Source organism: Venturia canescens, chromosome 2, assembly GCF_019457755.1.
Source record: "Venturia canescens isolate UGA chromosome 2, ASM1945775v1, whole genome shotgun sequence".
Lineage (NCBI taxonomy): Eukaryota > Metazoa > Arthropoda > Insecta > Hymenoptera > Ichneumonidae > Venturia > Venturia canescens.
Window position 1 is genome coordinate 2,066,913 of NC_057422.1, and position 21,967 is coordinate 2,088,879.

The window sequence follows — 21,967 nt, forward strand, 5'->3', positions numbered from 1 at the left end:
CGCTGCAAAACTAAACCGGATCAAAACTCATAAATTAATAACTCGATCAGTTTATCTCTCTCGTTGCTAAGAGAACAAGAAACGAAATTTTGTCTCCATATTCGTGATGTTGCCTCCACATACTTTCTCATATTTCTTCGTTCCATGATAGCGAAGCTGTCTATAAATATTCAGCAAAAATTTGTATCTGCCCTTCATTTTTCGCATGCCTCGTGGACTCCGCCTCGTGCGCGAGTACACAAAACGTACTCGAGCGAGTTTCAGTACCGTGAGGGAACGGATGCGTGTGAATTTTTGGCCGCTATCCATGTGTGCTTCTCGCATGCAATGTCCTGTTGTATTGCGACCGATTTTTCGATACTCCCGCGCGTGCCTTCGGCTCTGATAATTCGTGGGGCACCCTTTTTCGTTTTTTCACCGAAGAGTATCGTCGATCGACGTAGAGGGTGCTCAATTCCACGAAACGAAATAAAATTCGTGCAATTTTCAGTCTAATCGATCCAAAGGAATATTTCCGTATTCGAATAACCTTTAATTAGAAAATAAAACATTAAAAATACTGAAAAAAACATGGATTTTCGGCGTGACGATTGGTAAATATGTCATTTTCATTCTCGACGAATTTGGATGGAAAGTTTAAAGACTTAATCTCGCTGGAACAGAGAGCACCCTGTAGATACAAATATTTATATCTATTTCATTTATTAGCGGAAGTAACTTCCGCTCTTGGTAGAAACGATCCTGGTCGGATTTCAAGTATCCTGGGGGCTTTTGGCAGACCATCGCCACTGCGAGTTCTATTAGCCAAATATTCTATTTTCGGTTTTCTTGACTCGATCAACCGGAGCTAATTTCTCCATGCATCAATTCTATACTCGCGGATGCAGCCTCCGGTCGTAATGTTCGTCGAAATTGAGTTACGTTTTACGTTAAATCGTGAGAAATGTCCTTTTGATTATAATAGATGTAAAATGTGTTTAAAATATCTAGGAATTTTTTTAAGTAACGAGAATTTCAGATCAATTTATAACCTCGTTTTATTAATTTTTTACAGATACGTCGGTAATTTGGACGCGAGTGTTTCAGAGGATCTTTTGTGCACGCTCTTCTCCCAGATCGGGAATGTCAAGGGCTGCAAGATCATCAGAGAGGTAAGGAAGCAAGAATGAATGGGCATGGTTTAGCGCGCGTGTCTGTTAAATTTGGAGTGGAATATCGTGCGCTGGATCTCGAGAGCGAAAAGTCGAAAAGGTGGCTTTCTCGTTTATCTTGAAAATTTGGGCAAGTCTCGTCTTCTCAAAACAGTCAAAAAGTGGCCGGAGAGATGGTAGCGAGGGAAAAGTGGCTAGACGTACGGACGTCACACGTCGCAATGCGCGGGGCTCGAGTGATAAGAGATAAAATGTCTCAAAGGTTCTTGAAACTTTTCGCTCTTCTATGTACTCGGGCGGCGCATTTAACGGAGCGATCGCGAATCCTGGAGGATTCATACACTTTTCCTTTCGACGTTAACCCGAGCGCAAACTTTTGACTCCTTTAATCTATGTTTCTTTTCGTTTCTCGGAACGTTTCCTCGAGATTTGTCTGTCTCGCGAAGACATTTCATCTTTTCACTCGCGTCTCAACAGTGAAACACGCGTCGCTCTCCTCCTTCGTGCCGTAACGGGGAATTGCTTTTCTTTTCATTTCGCCGGATCGCACGCCACCGAGCAGCATCCGCGATCGCGTTTCTCACACGTATACGTGTCACTGAATACACGTGAGTATCCATCACGCAAAACGCTGTCAAAATACGCTCCTGCTTTGATTCTCACCTGCGCAGCCTCTCCGTTCGATTTTCTCTTACGAACACACACGACTCGCTGCTTCCTTCGCCTTGAGCCTCTTCGGGCTCGGTCGGCTTCGATCGTTAAAATGCAAAGTCTGCTTTTTTATTCATGTCCAATTTCACGCTACTTGATTTCTCGCATTCGTAGTGCGATTAGGAGCTCACGAAATTACTCAAAAATGAGAGATCGTGAGTGCCGGTTAAAAAATGGTGCTTCGCTTCCTACGGCCAGCCGGCGGTGCGTGGATCGAGACCTAAAACGCAGCAAACTCAAACGGCACTTAGTGAGCGATTAAATTTTAAATTGTATCTCGATGTAAAAAATTATTGGAAACTTTCCTGAATCCTTGAACCCAACGATTCGATGTGATGAGCATTCTTAGTGAGAAACTGTGCCCTGATCCGTGTCTTCAAGTTCATTTTAAATTTCATATTCAAGCAATAAGCCTTCGAGATAAGCGTCGTAATCAAGATTGCTGCGTTTCCTAACAGAAACGCTTAAAAGTCTCTAGAAAGCGGAGTTTTTCGAGTGCATTATTCATTCGATTGTCTTCCGACGATGAAGTTAATTTTTCCATTAGTTCCGAGGCCTTCCGTTGAGCTGAGATATCCGAGAGACTTTAATTCGAGATTTCGAAAATAATTTTATCCACTCGGAGATGCGCTCTAATTGTCGGAGCCACGGAGCCTCCGACCGCCCGTTTTCACCTTTGGCGATGAAGCATCGGATCGAGTATTCGCTCACTTCGCGCCTCGATTTCTCAGCCTCATTTCCGATCTTTCCGAAGATGATTTTGATCGGTGGGTTTTCTCTGAGCTAACCGCGATTGGGATGAAAGCGAGGTTGGAATTGCGCGTAAATTGTTCGAACGCGAAGAATAATTCGATTGAAAAATCATTAAAATGTTCACCTCGTCAAGCCCCAGTCCTCTGCTCGCGTTTATTGAAAGCTTTTTCTTCTACGAAGCGAGTATACCGGGGCCATAAACGCTTTTTTTGCCACGGAGATGCAGCTCGGATTTCGTATATCGTTTGCAAAGTACCGTGCCGCGGTTACGAACGCAGGTTAAATCGTTTCTGTAGGGATTTTCTCGAGAGGGACGCCCCCGCACACAGGCACACGCTCGCCTACCAACTTCGATATTCGCGGGTGCGCGCCAGTGTCTGAGTGCCTCGACACAATGCGAGTTTTCCATCGATATACGATACACAGGCTCGTTTGATTTGCCTGAGTGTTTTATTTCCTGGGGGTCGTATCTCGGTGCAGTTGGTGCCCAGAGGAAGGTCGTTATATCGAGGGCGCCTCTCTTTCCCTCTTTACGACAAGCCCATCGCCGCGCGGTCGCTTCTAAACCGCTGCGACGAGGTGGCCTGTGCCCGGACTCGATCCCATCTTTTCTTACCTTCGCTCATCCCTTTTATTTATATTTATATATTTGCGAGCGTGTACATATATACGGCGGAAAAAAGCGGGCCCGAAATCCTGGTACCGATCAGGCATGCCGAGGGCGTTTGTGTGCGGCTGCTTCCACAAACGCGCGCGAGCGCCACGTTTCGCGCAATAAAACGATAAATCAGGCGAACGGAAAAATAAGGGGGTGAAATAGAAAAAGCTTGTAGAGTAGATTTGGAGCTGGGCCAGAAGAAGAGAGACCGGCGTCTGCGGAGTGAAACACGAAGACGCTGCCTCTCCCTCTTCCCTTCTTTTCTCTCTTACTCTTTTGTCCTCTTTCTCTCTTCCTCTTTCCTCTGGGGATAAGAGGAAGCACCAGTGGTTGCCGAGCGGCCTCTGCGGCTCTGTTTCTCCTACACTACTAATGGGCTTTGAGATATATACGCGAGAAAAACTGCCGACAAACGGATGGGCGTAATCGGCGTTCCCTGGGGCCTCGGAGTCCGACTTTCTGCTGGCTGTAGGTGTCGATGCGAGCTGAAAAGAGGGTCAGAGCAGACAAATATTTTCATATGTATATGAGGCGTTCCATGTGAAAGTTACGTTCCAAAATACCCACTATTTTTCACTTATACTAATCTTCGATTGATAGTTTTTTGTGAGAAATCATTGAAATGTATTTATGCATTTTATTCTCACTAAATTCTTCAGTGTTTTCCCACCATTCATCGCGTTTTTTCATTCTTTTTTTTTGCTCACGCTCTTATTTTTTGTTTCAATAACCGTACAGAATGATGACGAGAAACAGAGTTCCATGCGGGACGGGGAGGCAAAACAATATCCGGAAGATCGAAAATTATTTTTTATAATAAAAACAAATTTTGTTGGAACGTTCGGCTACTGAGTTTCACCATTTTCTCAAATTTATAAAAATTAAGGGAGAGAGCGACTTTTTGGTATTCTGATGGATCCAAAGTTCTGGAGCAATTAAGCTAGTTCATGCACGAAACGATTTTCTTAAGAAAGTCTTGAAATTTATACAGAGTTTCAGTGGGCAGTCGACTGTCACGCATCTCAAATTTTAAAGGTTTCGTCTTATCGGTTATTTAGATAAACGTGTTCAAATATGAAGAAAAATACACAGGACTGTGCGTAAAAAATCGTTTATCTTTCCATATAACGAATGAACGCCTCTCACGAAATTTATGAAAAAGTACACAATAATAATGAAGTATTTAATGAAGGTCTGGCAAAAAAATCGAGACGATTGTCTTACTAATAATAAAGTATATTACGATAAAGATTTAGCGAAATTCGTAATGAGCACTCGTAACCTCACATTTGCTTATTTCGGCATTTTCTTTCTTCTTGGCTCGGTCCATTTCTGTCCTAGCCTTCTGTCTTTTTATTAACACTTTTCTCTTGATCCATTTCCCTTTGCGCTCTCTAATGCGATTTTTGAGATAAAATCTATAGTATTTTGGCCAGGGACGAATGAAATTTTGGGTCCAGTCAGTGATGGATCGCCGATTGATTAATTGGCTTGTGATTTCATTCCGAAAAGATAAGTTGAAAAAATTTATATACAATTTCGAATTAATAACGCTGTCATTAATTTGAAGTGATTATATCTTTAGTTAGGGAATAAAAATCGATGGAATTTAAGCACCCATGAAATACGATTCTACGGGCATGATCTACCTTAATCGAAAAACAATGAGGAAAATGAAAAAAAATCTTCCACTCATGTACATTGAATAGAAGATTGGATAAAAAAACGTATCGATTACTTTTCAACTCCGGATAATGAGGTTAATAATTCTTACGAATTGAGGGTATAGCGAAGGTTCGAGGACAGAAAGATGCACGTGAAACGCCTCGTACATATTTGCATCGCTCGTGTTGTTTTATTTTCGAATTTCCATCCTTCTTTGGTTCTTTATCCATTTGGGTTCTTTTGTTCTTTCTATCGGTTTCTCTCTCGCGGTGCTCGTTATCATCTCGCTCTTGGGTATATCTGGAGAATCGAAGGAGAGAGAGAAAGAGAGCGAGGATCGAGCAGCCGTTGCATCGCGCCTCTATAGTTTTCCGATTCACTTCATAAATCGTTCGCGACCGCAAATAGTTCATAAATAAATGCCGAGTTTTCTCCTCCCCCGTGGCATTGTCAAGGGCCCTTGACTCTCGTCGCACTCTCGAAGCGACTGAAAGGGCTTCTTCCACGGACTTGTCACTTTTCTCCCTCCTCCTCCCTGCCCTCCAGCTATATTTTATACCCTTTCACTTTTTTATTGCTCTCACGATGAAATTCTTTTGTGAGATGTGCCCACGCGAAGCAGCAGCGTCGAGAGAATTCCGAGTATTTTGATATGTAGATTGCTGGATAACACGCGCTCTAATCCTAACTCCTCTTGATTTATGATTTAACATTTCTTTTTTTTTACACTTCTCGCTAATCGTTTTCTCCTCTAATTAAGCACCAGAACGAACGTTCGTTCGTACTTCGGACCTTCGGAAGGCCAACTAAAACGATACGGAACTCCTCGATGCTTTACGAACTGCTGCATTTTCATTTAAAGTAGTTCGACCATTCTATGACTAGTCAAACAAGCAACTAATTTGTGTCGATTTAATTGAAGTCTAAATTATTAATAAAATTAATAAATACTTACATTCATAATGTTTTTATCACAAGAATGTAATAAAATGCTTTTAAAATATCATAAAAGATAAAACTTGTACTTCAACTTGAGTAGTTAATGATTGAGTCCCGTACTTTAAATACACCTAACTTAGGGAACATTTTTATCTTGCGAAAGAAAGTTTTTATCGGTGTAATTGCATCAAGAAAAACAAATGGTCAATTCGTTACAAAAAGCGAAGCTACCAGACGAATGAAAGCACGTGAGTCAGTCTCAAAATTTGATGAAATTCCTGCGATTCCTGACTTTGCCCAAAGTTTAATCAGCTGTTACCAGCAGTCCAACAATGACTGATATGCGCTTTCGACACGTCAAAAACTAAAGTTTTTTCATGTTTTCTTTCTTTAAAGCCCCTCAAGGCAATGTTTTATTTTAAAGAAATGGAATCTGTGATGAATTTTCTTCACGATATAAACTTTTCCAAAGCTCAAACACAATTTTTTCACAATTAATATTATTGTGAGTTCTCCCATAGGCCACCGTGTTAAAAACTCAAAATTGTAAATGAAATAATTCAAAATTTTGCCCCGTAAGAGACCCCGGAACTGTGCTTATCGTTATCAGGGCACCTTAAACTTTCATTGATCGCAAAAAAAGTGGACCTTCACCGTATTTTATCGAACGGCTGAAGTACTTTAACCATTTCTTTCCAACGGCAGTACGGAAGTGAATTTTAGATATCGACGCTATTATCAAATTGCTGTTTTCACCGCACCGAATCTCCTGATTTCTAATGCCATTTGCGGCGATTTTGTCTCTCGATTGCTCTGTGCGTTTACAAAGATTTCAATCTTCCAATCTTGGATGAATTCCGAGAGGAAATGTACCTTCACGCTTATCCATTTACTTCGAGCAATTGTTTTCACCGTTATTTCTCATTCGTGTATCTTAGAAACGTTGAAAAACAATCGTTTTATTGTATACGTTCTTTAAAATATCGTTGCCGAATCTCGGAAAGTGTCCTCATAAAAATAATACTCTCGAATTAAAATTCCCTTCTCCCCTCGTAAGCCAAATTCCGGGCATTTCTACGCCAAGATTTTCTACGACTGAAAAAGTTTTTCATAACGAGTTTCGTATCAATGAGGATCAGGAATCTCAATGCTTGGTTTCATTAAGGTCCTGCGGAGAAAGAGAAAGACTTTTTTAAGGATTAATGTACCGAGTCGCAGGCAGGTTCGAAAGCCTCGCAAAAACTAACGCTGTCCAAACAAAATAGTGTGTATACACACATACTAAGCATATGTTTATTCGATCGGCCAGAAGTTCGGTAGGTTTCGTCGAAACTTTCCTCTCCGTTACAAGCGCGAGTCAACAATCGTGAGAGGGACCCACATTTTTTTACCTTGCGGCGCGGTTATTCCAGTTTATTCGACGGCCTTGAATGCCGCTAGGACTCACGATCACGGTTACGACCCACGCCTTCGTCGGCTTCTCGATCGTTTGCTTTTCTTTTTGGTTAATTAAAAACGATGAAACTGGTCATTTTTTCATCTCGTCTTGACACGACGCCAAAAACTTTCTACGGAATAATAACGAACGCGCGGCAAGTTCGGTGAGAAGTGCCAAAAGGCTCAAATTTGGACGAAAGTTTGATTTATTCGAAGACTCAAAAGGCTGGCCAGTAGATATTGTTCTACGACGAAAACTTCGATTTTCTCAACAAATGTCGTTGCGTTTACCACGATTTGTTGGTCCAACAACAAATTTGCGGTTTAACTAACGAGTTTCGTTCCTCAGTGCCTTTCGTAGTTTTTTACAGTTTTTTTTTTTAATCAGTAATTAAAAAAAGTGAAATTATCCTTTCCATATCGCGTGTCTCAGTTCCCATTGATGTCTTCCTTGTTTTTTCGTCGTTGGGACACGGAAACACGATTTTTACTCTCGTATAATTATAGTCTTGAAATGAGATGCAGTTTCGAGTGAATTAATCGTAATCATTATGTCAGATACGATTGATCGAAAAGATGCTCATTTGATCTAACGAGCGATCAATGCCCGGGTAATTTTCACTCTCACTCGGGAATATCCGGCGACGTTGATTCACTAATTAAACGAATATGAAATTTTCCTTTCCGTAGATCTGTATCTTCCGAAATTCTTTCTTCGCCTTCTCTCGCCGTCCAGCTTCTCCTCGACGACTCTTCTACTCTTTTGTCGATTGACACACTTTTGACGAGGGCACCGGGACGTGAGAACCCCCGGGGCTCTCTCATATTTTCACTGAAATATTTTCGGCGCTGGAGATGTTCCTCTTCCGGGGTGCATGAACGTGATTGACCTCACTCTCGTCTCCACACATTCGAGAAAGAATTTCCTTACAAAATTACACTCGTGTGAATCTTTAGCTTCATTTCGATCGTGCAATTGATTCATTGGAATGCGAGTTGAATCGAAGCAGTTTATTTCTTTTTCAATATTTCATTTGCACTTTGGAAGGTGACATTTTTTGAATGGATTTTATGAGATTTTGGAAAATGCAGCAATTTGAGGGCTTAGTACACTTGCGATGGGCGGAAAAATCGATTTTTCATTAAATATTCTCTGCTTGAATCTTTAAACGCGATTATCTCAGAATCGTCTTTTTTAAAAAATACTTTCGCGATGGCACGATTATTAAAAAACTTTTAATCCGATCCATACGAAATTTATACCACTTATTTATTATAATAGTAGCTAAGGCCTGGACGAAGGATTTCGTATTTTGTTGGAAAAAAATGTAACAAAAAGCCGAAAATTAAGCACCTCGAAAAATGAATTTTTTGTTAAAACTGTCGCCATTTTTTTTTAAATCAAAATTTTTACAAATCCTTCGTCCAGGCCCGAGCTATTATTATAATAAATAAGTGGTATAAATTTGGTATGGATCGGATTAATAGTTTTTTAGTTATCATGTCCACCGCAACTGATGCTCAAAAAAAGGTGCTACTCGAATACAGCTGGAATTGCGCCATTTTGAGAAATTTTTTTATGAAAAAAATTGTACACGTACATGAACATATGTACTAATAAATGTCGTTCACAGTTTTTCAATAAACATTTATTTTCTCGTCGAAAAAAATCAAGAAAATCGCGTTTTTTTGTTGTCTGCTGCAAGTGTATCCTTAATGCGATCGATACGATCGCAAAAACTTAATTTTCCGAAAAAATGTTGATCGTTTGGAGTTTTTGAGCGTTTATGGATTTGAGGAACAATTTTTATTTCGCGTCGACTATCGGGGTGGTAGATACTCGCTCACGGAGCGACAGACGTTTCTCGGTCCGGAACGCCTCGTGACGGGAGCTTGAAGCTCGTGCCACGCTTTTTAGGTTATTTCGTTTTTCTCGGTTTCTCGTTTTTTTTGACGCTCAAGTTGCGCTCTCCTTTCTTCTGGCATCGCTGTGGAATTTCATCCGCGTACGTACATCTCTGGCGTGATGCTTTTTACACGAATTCGGAGATTTACATCAAGATTGTTCGCGAAAAATGTTTGCAGTTCTTCCTTGGAAAAGTGTAATTCCTCTCTGAGTTTTATAAATTTGTAAATTTTGCTGATTTTTTTTGGAATTCAGTGAATGCATTGACCAAAAGAGCCACGGGAAGTGTGCCAGTGTCAGAACTTCATTTTGAAAATCTTCGAGCTTCTCGTTTTCAAAGAATTTTTCATTCAAGAGTCTACGACTTTTTCATCCCTCCCTCAAATTTTTCTCCTCATTTAATTCTCATATTCTTTGACCAACACTCACGCATTTAATGACTCCCAAAGGTGCTCTCAGTCCAAGATCAGGCTTTATGCTCCACGTGGAAGAGCCAATACGTTTCCACACGCAATGGCAAGTCGAAGGTTTAAGGCGAGTTTTGTTGAGGGCGGTGGGAAGATAAGACAGGACGAAGTTCGTCCGTCACTGCAGCGAAATTTCGTTCGCAATCTCCGGAGGAATCTTTGGTATCTCGTACCTCAGTATAGCCTGCTCCGAAGCTTTCGCGTTCTCGTTCACTTCTTCTCCAGGTTGCCTCGTCTCTCCTCAAAGTCGCACTAGCCTTTGCAGTATCTTCGAATTCTATACCGTCTGCCTTTCTCTCGTATCCGCTTTTTTCGTACTCCCGCGCGTTCTTGCCTCGAATAGACATCGTATAAAATAAAAAATCTCTATATACACAAATACATCGGCGCTTCGGATTTCTCCGAGGATCGAGAGCGTCTCGAGGTGCCCTTAGAACTTTCAAAAAGCGAGGATTTCAACCTCCATCCCGTTCCTGTGGACGGACGTGTGTTTGTGGATTTTTGTGCGAGCGTGTTCGAGAAAGGGCTAAAAGGTTAACCGACCCTCGAGCGAGGAAGCTCGGGGAGAAAAGGACAAAGAAGGAATAATTCGAGACGAGATTTCAGCTCGAAAAATAAAATTGCTCCCGAGACCTCGAGGGAGGAAACAAAAGTTAGAAAAAAGGAGTTTACGCTCGCGCAGAAAGGCTGCCGTTGATCGCTTTTCAATTCGCTTCGAGTCCCAAAAATTTCGAATCAAAAGTCAAAATATCGCATTTCAATGGCAACTAAAACTTTAATGACGAGCAATAAAAATGTTTGAACGTAGATTTGATCCTGAAAATACAAACTCGCTTCGACATTCCGAGTAAAATATTCCTCGTGGAATGCGAACTCGTTACATTAAGACAAATTACGTCACTGGAATAAGATCCGGAAAAAGATTTTTGTGGCGACGTTCTCGGCTGGTTCATCGTACACAGTTCCTGTTTCCACTTTCCTCGATGTGTCATCTCTCGAGCAGTGTACGTGTGAGAGGGGACTGCGTGTCGGAGAAATCTTCAGAAGCCGGATCAACCGGAGCGGCTGATCCGCCTCTGCGTCGAGGGCGACTGGGGTAACGACGGAAAGGCTATGAGAGAGGATGAATAAATTTTTCACTTTTATCTATCATCCATGTTTCCCCACGAATCGATATTTATTGGGAACGTTATTTCCAAAATATTTCTACAAATATTTCGATTTATGCTGAAACGAAAATAATAAAATAATCGATAAAAAGAATTTAGAAAATCAGTTCATTCGCTTTTCGCTGAATTTCGGATCCTCCTTGCTGTTATTTTGCTTCATTCTTTTTTTTCCTGTTATCTCGTCGCGTGATTCTCGAATCGGAATTTAGCGAGTCCGACGAAGTGCCTCCTGTAACTTTCACTTTTCGACGGACGCACACAGCGCGAGCAGGAGGAGCAAACGCCAGCTTATTTTTTTTTTTCAATATGATTTTTGAAAACAGGCTTTTGTCAGAAAAAATCGGACTTTCGGGGTCAAAGCACTTTGAACAACTCGAGTTGTTACCGGGCGAGGGAAATCACCGCGAAATTTGTTGTGGCTTTGCTCGTTGCGGTTTTCAATGAATTATTAGGTGAACCCACGAATTCGTACCGAGGATCGAAGCCACGTGAGCAGCCTCACGTACCCGTACGATCCGCCTATTAAAATACGCCTATTTAACATCTCGTTTCAAGCAGTTTACCACAAACATAATGCACAGGCGAGCACACGAAAAACGAGATATTTAGGGAGAGAGCGTGCCACTAAACCGCGTTTTTCTCTCACTAGAAATGCTTTTAAATCTCACTGCACATACTCAAAACAATTTCTCGTAAGCGAAAAGCCGGGCTCCGCGTAAACGAGCACTCAGAAGTTTGTTAAAATGTACTTTTTCTCGGCGACATGACATTTTTTGATTATTTTTTTGATTTTCGATCCGAAAGTTACGAAATGAGTAAAAACCCGGAATAGATTTTTCGTACTTTTGAAATATCGTTATAGAAAAATGTTGATTCTTAGTAGCCTTTGATGTTTTTGGCTTTTGGGTGCTCCCAAAAATCTGAAATTGTTGACCGGGTCGCTTCGAATAATCTTCGCTCGTTTTGAAATAAATATTCGGTCATTGGGTTTCCCATTTTGTTACAATCTTTCCAATGGGACGGAACGGAGCTCGGAAATGGAATTGTGCAACAGAAAAAAAGTCGCCTGCAAATTGCCGGAACAAATAAATACTCATGGGGTCGGTCAGCACGAGAAGGTGAAACGGCGCGGAGTTTTGGTCAGACCGAAAGGAACAAACACTTTGGGTAATTAGATCCAATACGCGGATCATTTAGCGGCCTACCGCTGAAAGAAAAAGTGCATATAATCGAGAGAGAAATCACGGTTTGTGTGCTAAGATTATGTCTTCATGTTACCAGGAGGCCTGATCGTGACTGCGGTCATTTTGGAGGCAAACTTTGGGTTCGTGTTTGCCAGACTTTTGGTCCGTTTCCGGATCGTTGCAACATTTTTTCCCGTCGTTTGATGTTCCTTTTCGAATTGGTGGGTGGAAAAATCGCTCGAATTTTAACGCAGCGACTGGTTGGATAAAAAATATAAAATATTTTTGTTTCTCCCATAAATAATTGTCCGTCTGAGTGAAAATTTGAGTTTTCGATTGAATTTTCATAAAAAGTATCATATTTTTCCTGAGTTCCGTCACCTTATATAAATGCAATAGGAGCTAATTGCTTCGATGCATTTCGATGACTTAAATTATTGTAATAACAAGGATACGCTTGCAGTAGATTTCGTCGATTGCGTCTCGTGGCACGCGGTTGTATTTCCTGCTGGATTCCCACACCGAGCGAAGTAAAACCCTTCGATTTAACGCTTCAAATCCTCCGCGATCGTGCCGGTGGGAGAGCGACGTCAAAAACAAAGCGAAGGAGTTGATCACGAGACGTGTAACGAGAGCTTAGCGAGGGAGAGAGATGAGCGCAGCGTGGAGATAGTTTTGTTGCTATTCTTCGTGGTTTTTAAGCGAGAGCCAGCCAAACGTAGCACCATCGACGACCACCGAACCAGTCGCTTTTGCTGATCACGACCTCGAATCACGCGCTTCGAAGTTTCAATCTTTCTCTCCATTTCTGGCCACTATTTGTTTTTCTTTTTAGAGCCATTATAGTATTTGGGTCATCCCATGTCAGTTTAGCAGCTCAAATAAGTCGGTGCAACTGAAAAATCTTAAGAAACTTTGCCGGGATTGGATTTCTGAAATTTTTGCGTCAACCGGAACATCATTTTGGAGTTATGTGGAGCTAATAAAGTTATTCTTTCGGAGCCGAGGCGATCGTGAAAGCGGAAGCAATGAATAGAAGTAATTAGCAAAACGATCGACTCATGACTTCGCGCAGTTTCTCGATTTCTCATCGTTTCATTGTTGCACTCGAAGATAATGAAAATCGTTTTTTCTCCTGAGTCTAAAAGGCGATTTAATTAGTTGCGAGAACAAGCGAGTGCCCGATCAACGGGACCTTGACATTCGTTTTCAAGAGGAAGAGATTTTTGTCTCGACCTGCTGGCCGCGATCAGCGAAAGTGAAAAAGTTTCGTCCGCTCGAGGCCGCGGTCGAGGACGCACATACTTTGTTTTACTTTTTTATGGAGTATCCTCGCGTTTGGCATGCATTGAATTTCTTTTTAACAGTGGAATTCACAAGTGAATACCACAAAATTCGATGAATGCAGCAGCGTCAGGAGTGATCGTTGATTTAGATCAAAGAATCCGATGTCAAAGCTTGAGGAAAAGTTTTCACGACAGTGCAGCTCGCTCCAATAGCTCAAAATGCAGATACCTCAAAGTCCTTCACAAGTACTTCAAAACTAGAGACCAGTGCCTTTTTATGCCCTTTGGGCAGTAATGTGTAAAATCGTGGAAATTAATGGTCGTGAGACATTCGATTCAAGAAACGTTGCCAAATAAATGCAGAAGTTGCCAAGCACATTTTGCATAACGAAAAAAAAAACTACAAAAGGAGAAAAATTGGATGCAAAAAATTACAACCACGAAAAATACAAAGACCATGACAAAAACAAAATACTACTAAAAAATTAAGATCACAAAAATTGAAAAAAAAATTATAAACCAAAAAATTGAATAAAAAAACACTTGGCCCATGTATTTGGCGTTTTTTTTCAGTTAATATTATCTAATTTATCTGTATACTTCAAAATTCTTTGAGTACTTCAAATTGGCTTGACGATTTGATGAAAAAAAAGAGTTCGTGGCTTCTGCTGATGATAAAACCTCGAACTTTTTTCGTAGTTAATACCTGAATTAAAATTTATGGGCACGATTATGTGAATAATCATTAGTAACCATGAAAACAAGTATTTTTATGGTATGGAAACCGACAGATGTGTTCGAGACAACAGAACTTTGAGAAATATCAGTAATTAAGAAATATAGTAGCTTAATGACTATTCCAATTAGCTCCTTAAACGAGCATACTTTCGACAATTTGAAAAACATTTCAGCCCATCTAAAATCGTTGAGCGAGTGGGAAGTAAGTAGGACATCGGTGTACAGAAATGAAGATCGAAAAAAGAAGAGATCCGCAAGATGGAGGAGTCGATATTTGGGCCGTTCGGGCGGTTTCGCATGTGGGCCGTTTCAGGGCCGCCGGCAGTGTGTCACGGGTCTGCATGTTATCGGAGCCTGTGGCTTTCGGCACAAGACACCTCGAGGAGAGACGCGAACCCTCCGAGTTCCGGCTCGACCACTCAATCGGCGAGAAAGTGGTCCACGTGCGCGAGAGCCACTGGCGAAACGATTCGGAAAGTCTGGCACGTGCGTGTGCGTACTCGGAGGAGTCTCGAGGGGCCTCGCGGACGGTCATTTTAGTCTCGATTCGGAGTAACTCGGTAGGGAGAGATTTGCGGGGTAACGGGGGTCATTCGTGGCCGAAATCTCGAGTTTTTATCAAGAGACAAAGTCGCCGGGCAGAATTCAATTTCTCTCCACAAATTGGAGTTTTTTTGCGCCTGGCGGCCGCGTACCGATAAGACCAAATTGAATTCTCCTCACTACACTTGCACCTTGAGCAATTTCGATTTGCAACACACGTGAGATGATTCTGCCGAGGAAAATATTTCATCCCGCTCCGCTACGAAAAATACCGACGGAGATTCGATTACGTTTGCGCTCCACGGTATCACTCTGCGGATGCATTAAAACCGAGGAGGAAAAACGGAGCGCCACACGCGAAGGAGTGCTTTCTTTGCATAACGCGGTAAAAGATCACTGCGCAACTATCCGCTCATTTGCGCAATAATACACGAAAGAGCGGGATGATGATTACGAAAAATGGCAGAAAAGCGTGAGCTAACTAAAAATGGAGAGAGAAGAATTCCGGCTCGATTCTACGAAAGACTGAAACGCCGCGGGATTATTTGGACTGACGGAGCCTTTGAAACTCATCATCTCAACTTATAAGGCAACACTTGATCGATTCTCGTGATCACGCTTTTCATGCTGCCCGATGCATCATACGGATTTGACTATCCTTCCAATCCAAACGCTATTTTATTCTCAAATCAATTGCTCCCCAATAAAACTCCCATTCGGAGCTTCGGTTTCAGGGGCTCGTCGTTCATCGATCGATCCCGAACAGCTGTGATGCGAATCCCGAAAGCAATTCTCAGAGGACCGAAAAAAACTCGCCAATTCAAAGGTCTGATTGAAAGAGAATGATCTGGCGAAATTGTAGAATCAAATTATCATCAAGAACATCAAATTATTGAAGCTTCATCTCCGCTCGATGAAAGTTCATCGCTCGTCAGCAAATTATCCACGGGGTACAGAGCAGTGGGAAAAATTTGACGAATGCAACCGGATATTGAATACGAAATTGCATTTTTTAGCATACTAACTCAGGCGCGCGTTTTAGCCGATTTTTCCAGACAAATCTGTCATGTTTGACAAATTCTTCAAGAATTCAAATTTAACCGAACTTACCAGGTCATTTTCATAAGAATACTCATGTCATTTCAGTCAGTAAATGCTGCTTTATAATGTCTTTCGATTCTCCTTTGATGAAGTTTCTGACAAAGCAATTTAAATAAATTAAGTCATTGAATGCATCCAACTGCTTGTACATTAAATGAGCTCTGGAATGGAATGTGAGATTATGATTGTATGAGGGAGCCATTAAAAACAATTTTATAGTGAATACAAACCATGGAAATTAGAATTCATATGCGGTTGTTTTAATATTGAAAAACCATTTTATTCCTTTTAGCTGTACTTTTCAGGCACTGTAAAAGACGAAAAATAATTTCGTTGTGGTGACCAAATGTTGGTTTTTTCTTACGTGCCTGTCATTTCCGAATAAGCGTATGGAATTTCACAGGTTACTAAAGATCACACATTTTCCAATATGTCCAAGTTTATCCAGAATTTTCGAATCACCAATTATTAAAATTCCAATCGAATCCAGTCAAAAATAGTGAACAAAGATTTTATGTTTGAAGTACTTTTAAAGCAACTTATCTATTTGTAAGTGTGTGAGAATCAAATGAAATAAATGATTGCAAATCATGCTGGCTTCAATCCCAGTGAACTGTCACTTGTGACATTCAGTGTAGTATTGATATGTTATTCAAATATTCTGTAGGCATGACCACATTGTCTAAAAATTGAATTCCATGTCAAAAAAATAATAAAAATAATTTTAATAAGAATATTATTGACAAGTTTGCTTTTGGGATAACATAAAGGCTTGCATCTGGAATAATATTTTCATCGAGAATAATGAAAAAAAAGATTCCGTAATTGTCCTTCGACTACGAGGATTCTATGCCATGAATTTCTTATAAAATTTAATGTGATATCGGCTAGCCAAATTCAATTTGCAAAATTCCTTCCTTTGAGTCGTATTTTAAGTTAATGGAAACAGGCCAATCAGAATACGAATAAAATGACAACAACGGAACTCGCAAAATTCGATATTGCGCACACGTATTTTTTTAGTTGGGACTCAAATTTCAATATTTTTATCTGAAACGTCCAGAATTGGTTCTCACTGTAAAAAACGAAATTAAGTCACTCGCGTCAGGAATAGAATCGATTTCGTAATTTGCAAAATAAGTCGCAATATCGGTAACAAGTAGAAAAAACGGTATTGGATTACAGTGAGTAAAGCATGGAAAATGTTTTTTTAGAGACATGATGGAATCATGAATAATACTTCCTCGTTATAAATTACAAGTATTACAAAGCTTTCGCGAGTTCCACGACCTCCAACTTCCTTTTTGTTCAAATCCCGGACACCGAGTATATACAAGGTGTCTAATGGATCATGAAACAGACGAATTAGAACGAGGGGCAAGGTCATTTTGGCATCAAAATGAACGTCCGATTTGTTCGTGGGTCACTCGAAAGAATATTTATCTAAAATCAAATTTTTCCATTGAAATTTTTCTTTTTTCGTAAAACACGAAACTCAGCACTCAAAAATTCGAGCAGATGCGAGTGTAGAAAAAAAAATTCAGCAGAATTTCCGAACCACCGAAAAGTCGACTGTGCTGTTTAGCGACTGTCAAATTCGAAAAATCTTAGAAACAAACAAAAGTAACGACAGCTCCCAATTTTGGTTGGATCGACACTTCGCGTTGTGGCACTTTACTCCGAATACGATTTTGCGGACACTCTGTATAAGAACACTAATCGTGTTACGAGAGTGCACCGATGAGAGGCGGAGCTTTGTCGGAAGAAATTGGCAATTCCTTCGGGCTGCGGAAACGAAAGTCCGCAAGGCGGTTCGAGAATGCGCAAACACACATGTATACGATAATTTTTTCACATGCGCATGAGCGTGTGAGTATAAATACTCGCGTGACTTTGCGTTGACCATGTTAGCGATTACGAGACATCTTTGCGTACACGAAATTCCGGGACACCTTTGCCGTTGATTTTTCTCTTTTAACGTGCTCATTAAAAACGGAGATGCAAAAAGGATTCAACTTTCCGAGTGCATTCGAGTCCGGAGAGCCGTTGGATGCACTTTTTCTGACCAATTTTTCGATGATTTCGTGCCAACCAACCAAGAGATGAATCGAGTCATTCTGCCACAGCCCGAGACAAGGATTTTCATTTCTTTTTTACAATGAAATTGTTACAGTTACTTATTACCATACCTGAAAGTTTCTCGTTTTCTGAGTGCCTTGAGTGCTGAGCAGAGTTTTTTTCTTTTACGTATTCCACAGTAATCTCTCTTGAAATTTCTGCCCATTTATTTTTCAATTTCTGTAACAATCTCAGTAACGTTTGTTCCAGCGTGAGATTCGGCGAATTCAGACTCGAAAGTTCGGCTCAGACGCATTTGAGTCGTCATCGATTATCGTCGCCTTAGCTGTCGAGGGTCCGAAGAAGTTGGAATCGTAAATGAGAAATTAGTCGAATAATTTGAAGAAAAAACGAACGCTGATCGCCTCCGGGCTCGAGGAAAAGAATTTCTCACAAATTTGAGCTTCCGCTCGAAGAATTTTCATCTACGTAAAAAAACGTCTGCTTCCTTACGAAAAATGAGTTTACGATACGCGTTCGCGGTTGACTCTGCGACGGCTCAGCTTTCGGAGAGATATGGAGAGAAAGTGAGGATCGAGCGGAAGAGGAACCGAGGTGAAGGGAACGAAACTGACCCGCAACGTCGTCCGTCCCAATGGAGAAGAACCTCGCGAAAAATAGCTGGCGGCGATCCGCGAGGAACTCGCGACCTCGAGAGTTCAGGCACACACACTCAAGTTCAAACAACAAGGACGTTGCTTTCACGCAAGTGCATGTTCGATGACCGATGACGATACGCTTCGTTCTACGAAGAATGCCATTGTTCGTTATTTCCAAAGGCTTCGATCCTTCGAAGAATAATGGTTGAGATTAACCTCTCAAATTATTCATTACTTCTGATAGAATCCGAGGAGACTTTATAATTAGAGAAATCGTTGCTGCGAACCATCCTCATTTTCCTGTTTCATAATTCATTAAAGTGGATCATAAAAAAACGTTCACTGATCAACGTGAAAAGCATTATTCCGAAGTGCTTTTTATGAGCTCGAAGAATCATTGAAAATCTGTGAGAAATTCTCTTATGGGCTCAGAATAATTTCGTTTTAATTTATCGAGTGTATCATGCGCCTTCGTACCGTCGGCTCTCAATGCCGAACAACTTTATTCAGTTTTATTATGACGCCACTGTGACGTTTATGGTCGCAAGAATTGTCGGACTTCTTCTCTTCATTCGTCATCGTCTCTTGTTTGGGAGTGACATCCGATGACAAGGAGAGGAAAAAAATCTTTCCATCTCATACGATTGTAAGCAAACAAAGAAATATCGTTGCGAGATACGTCTAGACACGAGGATTACGAGATCAAATGGTGTTGAAGTGCACGTCGACAACGAACAACTGTTGTGTTATACCTGCAATTAATTATGCTTTTCTCACGATCGAGGAAAGCGTCTTGTTCATGATTTTTCGGGCAATTCTGATGAAAGTATCTTAAAACAATCTAGAAGTAAAAATTCCAAAGAATGTTGAGACAATAAAATAATTTTTTCTAGTAATTTTGAGCAGTTTTGGCTCCGATCGATTTGATTTGAATGCTCGAAAAAAACTCGGGAATTAAAATTTTTGCAGAAATCTGACTCATTTTTTTCTACGGTTTTCATGAAGCGTTATTCACTTTTGTAAAACGCCGGTTGTCAAAATCTCATCCTGGCAGAACATGCGGTTTCACCTTAAAACACTTTTTTCAGCTCGGATTCCCCAGTCACACATTTTATTTCACAGTGTGTGAAATTTTAGTTCACAGCTGTGTTTCAATGGAATTACACGAGAACAGTCACAAAAGTACAAAACGCACGTGGAAAATTCTGAAGACGCTTGCCTTACACCAACACATATTTATGCACATACTTAATACCTTAATAGTGTATTATACTTGTCACATGTCGAGCTCTATGAACGAAGGGAGCCGAAGCAATTGAGTTCCCACGATCTAACATCCACTCGAACCACCTTAAACATGGATCCGCTGATACAGGCAGGCCATGAAAAGCACTAACATTAGCAGCAAATTAAGCAGAATTGAAGCCAAAGTTGGTACAAAATTTCGTCAACATTTCATTGATATTCTGTCAACTCGATTCGTATTCAAAACATGGAAATTTCCGTACAAAATTCCATCGTAAATGTAAAATGTTTGCGTTCCAATGAGTTCAGTTTTTTCAGTCCAGTTTATGCTCAGGTAACGCTCGTCAAATACGAAAAAAACGGTTTCTCTACGAGCGGTCAATAAACGAAAGTGTTGAATCTCCAAACGAGAGAATCTTGAAAATAATATGTATTTTTCAAAGCCAAATCATCGCTCGTTGGTTCGTGTTTTTTAATCAACACTGGACTCGAGTTACAACATTTGCAAGCCAGATAAGCTTTACATTCGTTTTTTTAGTACTCTCATCCACACAGGTGTGTCGAGGGAGAAAGTGCTGTGAAAGACGATACACGCGCGATGCTCGATGGCCCTGGAGATGCCAAGCCCGCAAGAATGTATGTTAATGACCCATCCTCAGATACATGTATAAACATAGCCCGAGGGAGTTTTCTTCCTGTTCGTGGCCGAGAGAGTTCTGCGGTATGGGAAATTCCATCGCAGCTTCCGTCTCCTTTTCTTTGCCAAAGACACGCGACCAGAATCTTCGGTCTTCTCGTATTCGGAATAATCGTCAAGTTTTTTCGGCATGCTCGATGCGAAAGCCGCGCATTTTTCTGCTTCGTGGAACTTTCGAGTTGGCGTACGACGAGGATTGGTGGATCTTTGGGGCAATTTCCTGGGACGAAAAGACCTTTTGACCAGAATTATTCATTCGAATGTGAAATTATGAAAAGTTCTAACCAGAGAAAAAATAAACTGTGTGAAAGAGTTGCTAACGATGATCAAAAACCTCGAAAGCTCGATCTCTTTTCCTGGGCTCTGATTCGTTTTCCTCGATGTTATAGAAATATTGAGGATCAAAGAAATCGAGGAAACATCACGACGCGATGGAAAGGCGCGAACAAACACGAGGCTCTCCAAGATCCTGTTTTCGGTACGCAAGGCCTTATCCGGCTGGGAATTCCAGCGGAAATTGTTCGATATCCGACAGCTCATCGAGATTGTTGCAAAAATGGCATTCGCCACGAGGCGAGCGACAAGATCGCGTTGTCGGTTCGGCCGTCATTCGAGAGAGTTTCACTCCCTCTAGGAGCGTTTGACGGCGTGAATCATCCTGACCGAGGCAACGTCAACCCTGGTTACGCTGCGGGGATTGTCGCAAAGTCACGAGAGAGTCACGCGCTTCGAGTGAAAATTTCACCCGAAGGAGTCGCTCCGTAGCGAGGCAACGCTTCGTCTCGCGATGGCAAATTTCAAAACAAATCCTCGTCGACTATCTCGAGCTCGAACTTCCGCATTTCGGTTATCGTCATTGTCGACTCGTTACACACTCTCCGCTCTCTTTTGTAATCTAAGCACATGAAATAAACGGCTTTCTTGATACGTCGGGGAAAATTGAAGCTCAGGCAAAAAGAAGAATCGCGATTCGAGAGGCGTTCGATGCTGCTCCTTTTTCCAGCGCCATAGGCAAAGGCGTCTTTCTTCGCTCACGTGATATTTATCGAGTCAGGTACACTCAGCCATTTCCTGGTAGCCTACTTGACTGTTTTATTTTTTACTATTTCCGCACAGGGGAACGCACTTTCGACTCGGACGCGTCTGACGAACGCGCGGTGACATTTCGCACACGCTTCCTTCGCGTACGGTGCGATTTATCAACGTACACGAGTCGAGAATTCGGGATGCAAATTCGAAAGGTTGCCGCTTTTTCCATCTCGAAAAAACACAGGCGAAAGTCCGTTTTCTGATGAGTGGACAAAATTAAATGCGGACAATCGTGAACCTTACTGGGAAGGAAGAATCGATTCCAAAGAATTGACGGCGATCCTTCTCTAGTTTCCAATAAAAAAAACCATCTTTTATAAGTCTTGAAGAATCCTCCAATGTCATGGCCTTTTGGGGAGTATTTACCGACGTATTTGTCAAATTGAGGAGTCCGAGTGAACAGTATGAATCATCAATCTCTGAAGAAGTCGGATCATTAATGGAGCTGAATCGTGGAGAGAGTGAGGAGCAAAAAAAACGTACGAGGAAAGCGAATGGAAGAGAGAAAGGA

General features: G+C 41.2%; 1 protein-coding gene across 1 annotated transcript in view; it reads left to right on the top strand.

Moving 5' to 3' along the window:
- The window catches only part of LOC122407097 (nucleolysin TIAR), a 610,998-nt gene that overhangs the window by 3,817 nt on the left and 585,214 nt on the right, over positions 1-21,967 (top strand). Inside the window, exon 3 of the mRNA XM_043413083.1 lies at positions 1,055-1,151. Within this exon, the coding sequence (XP_043269018.1) occupies positions 1,055-1,151 (97 nt within the window). The remainder of the gene's footprint in view (positions 1-1,054; positions 1,152-21,967) is intronic.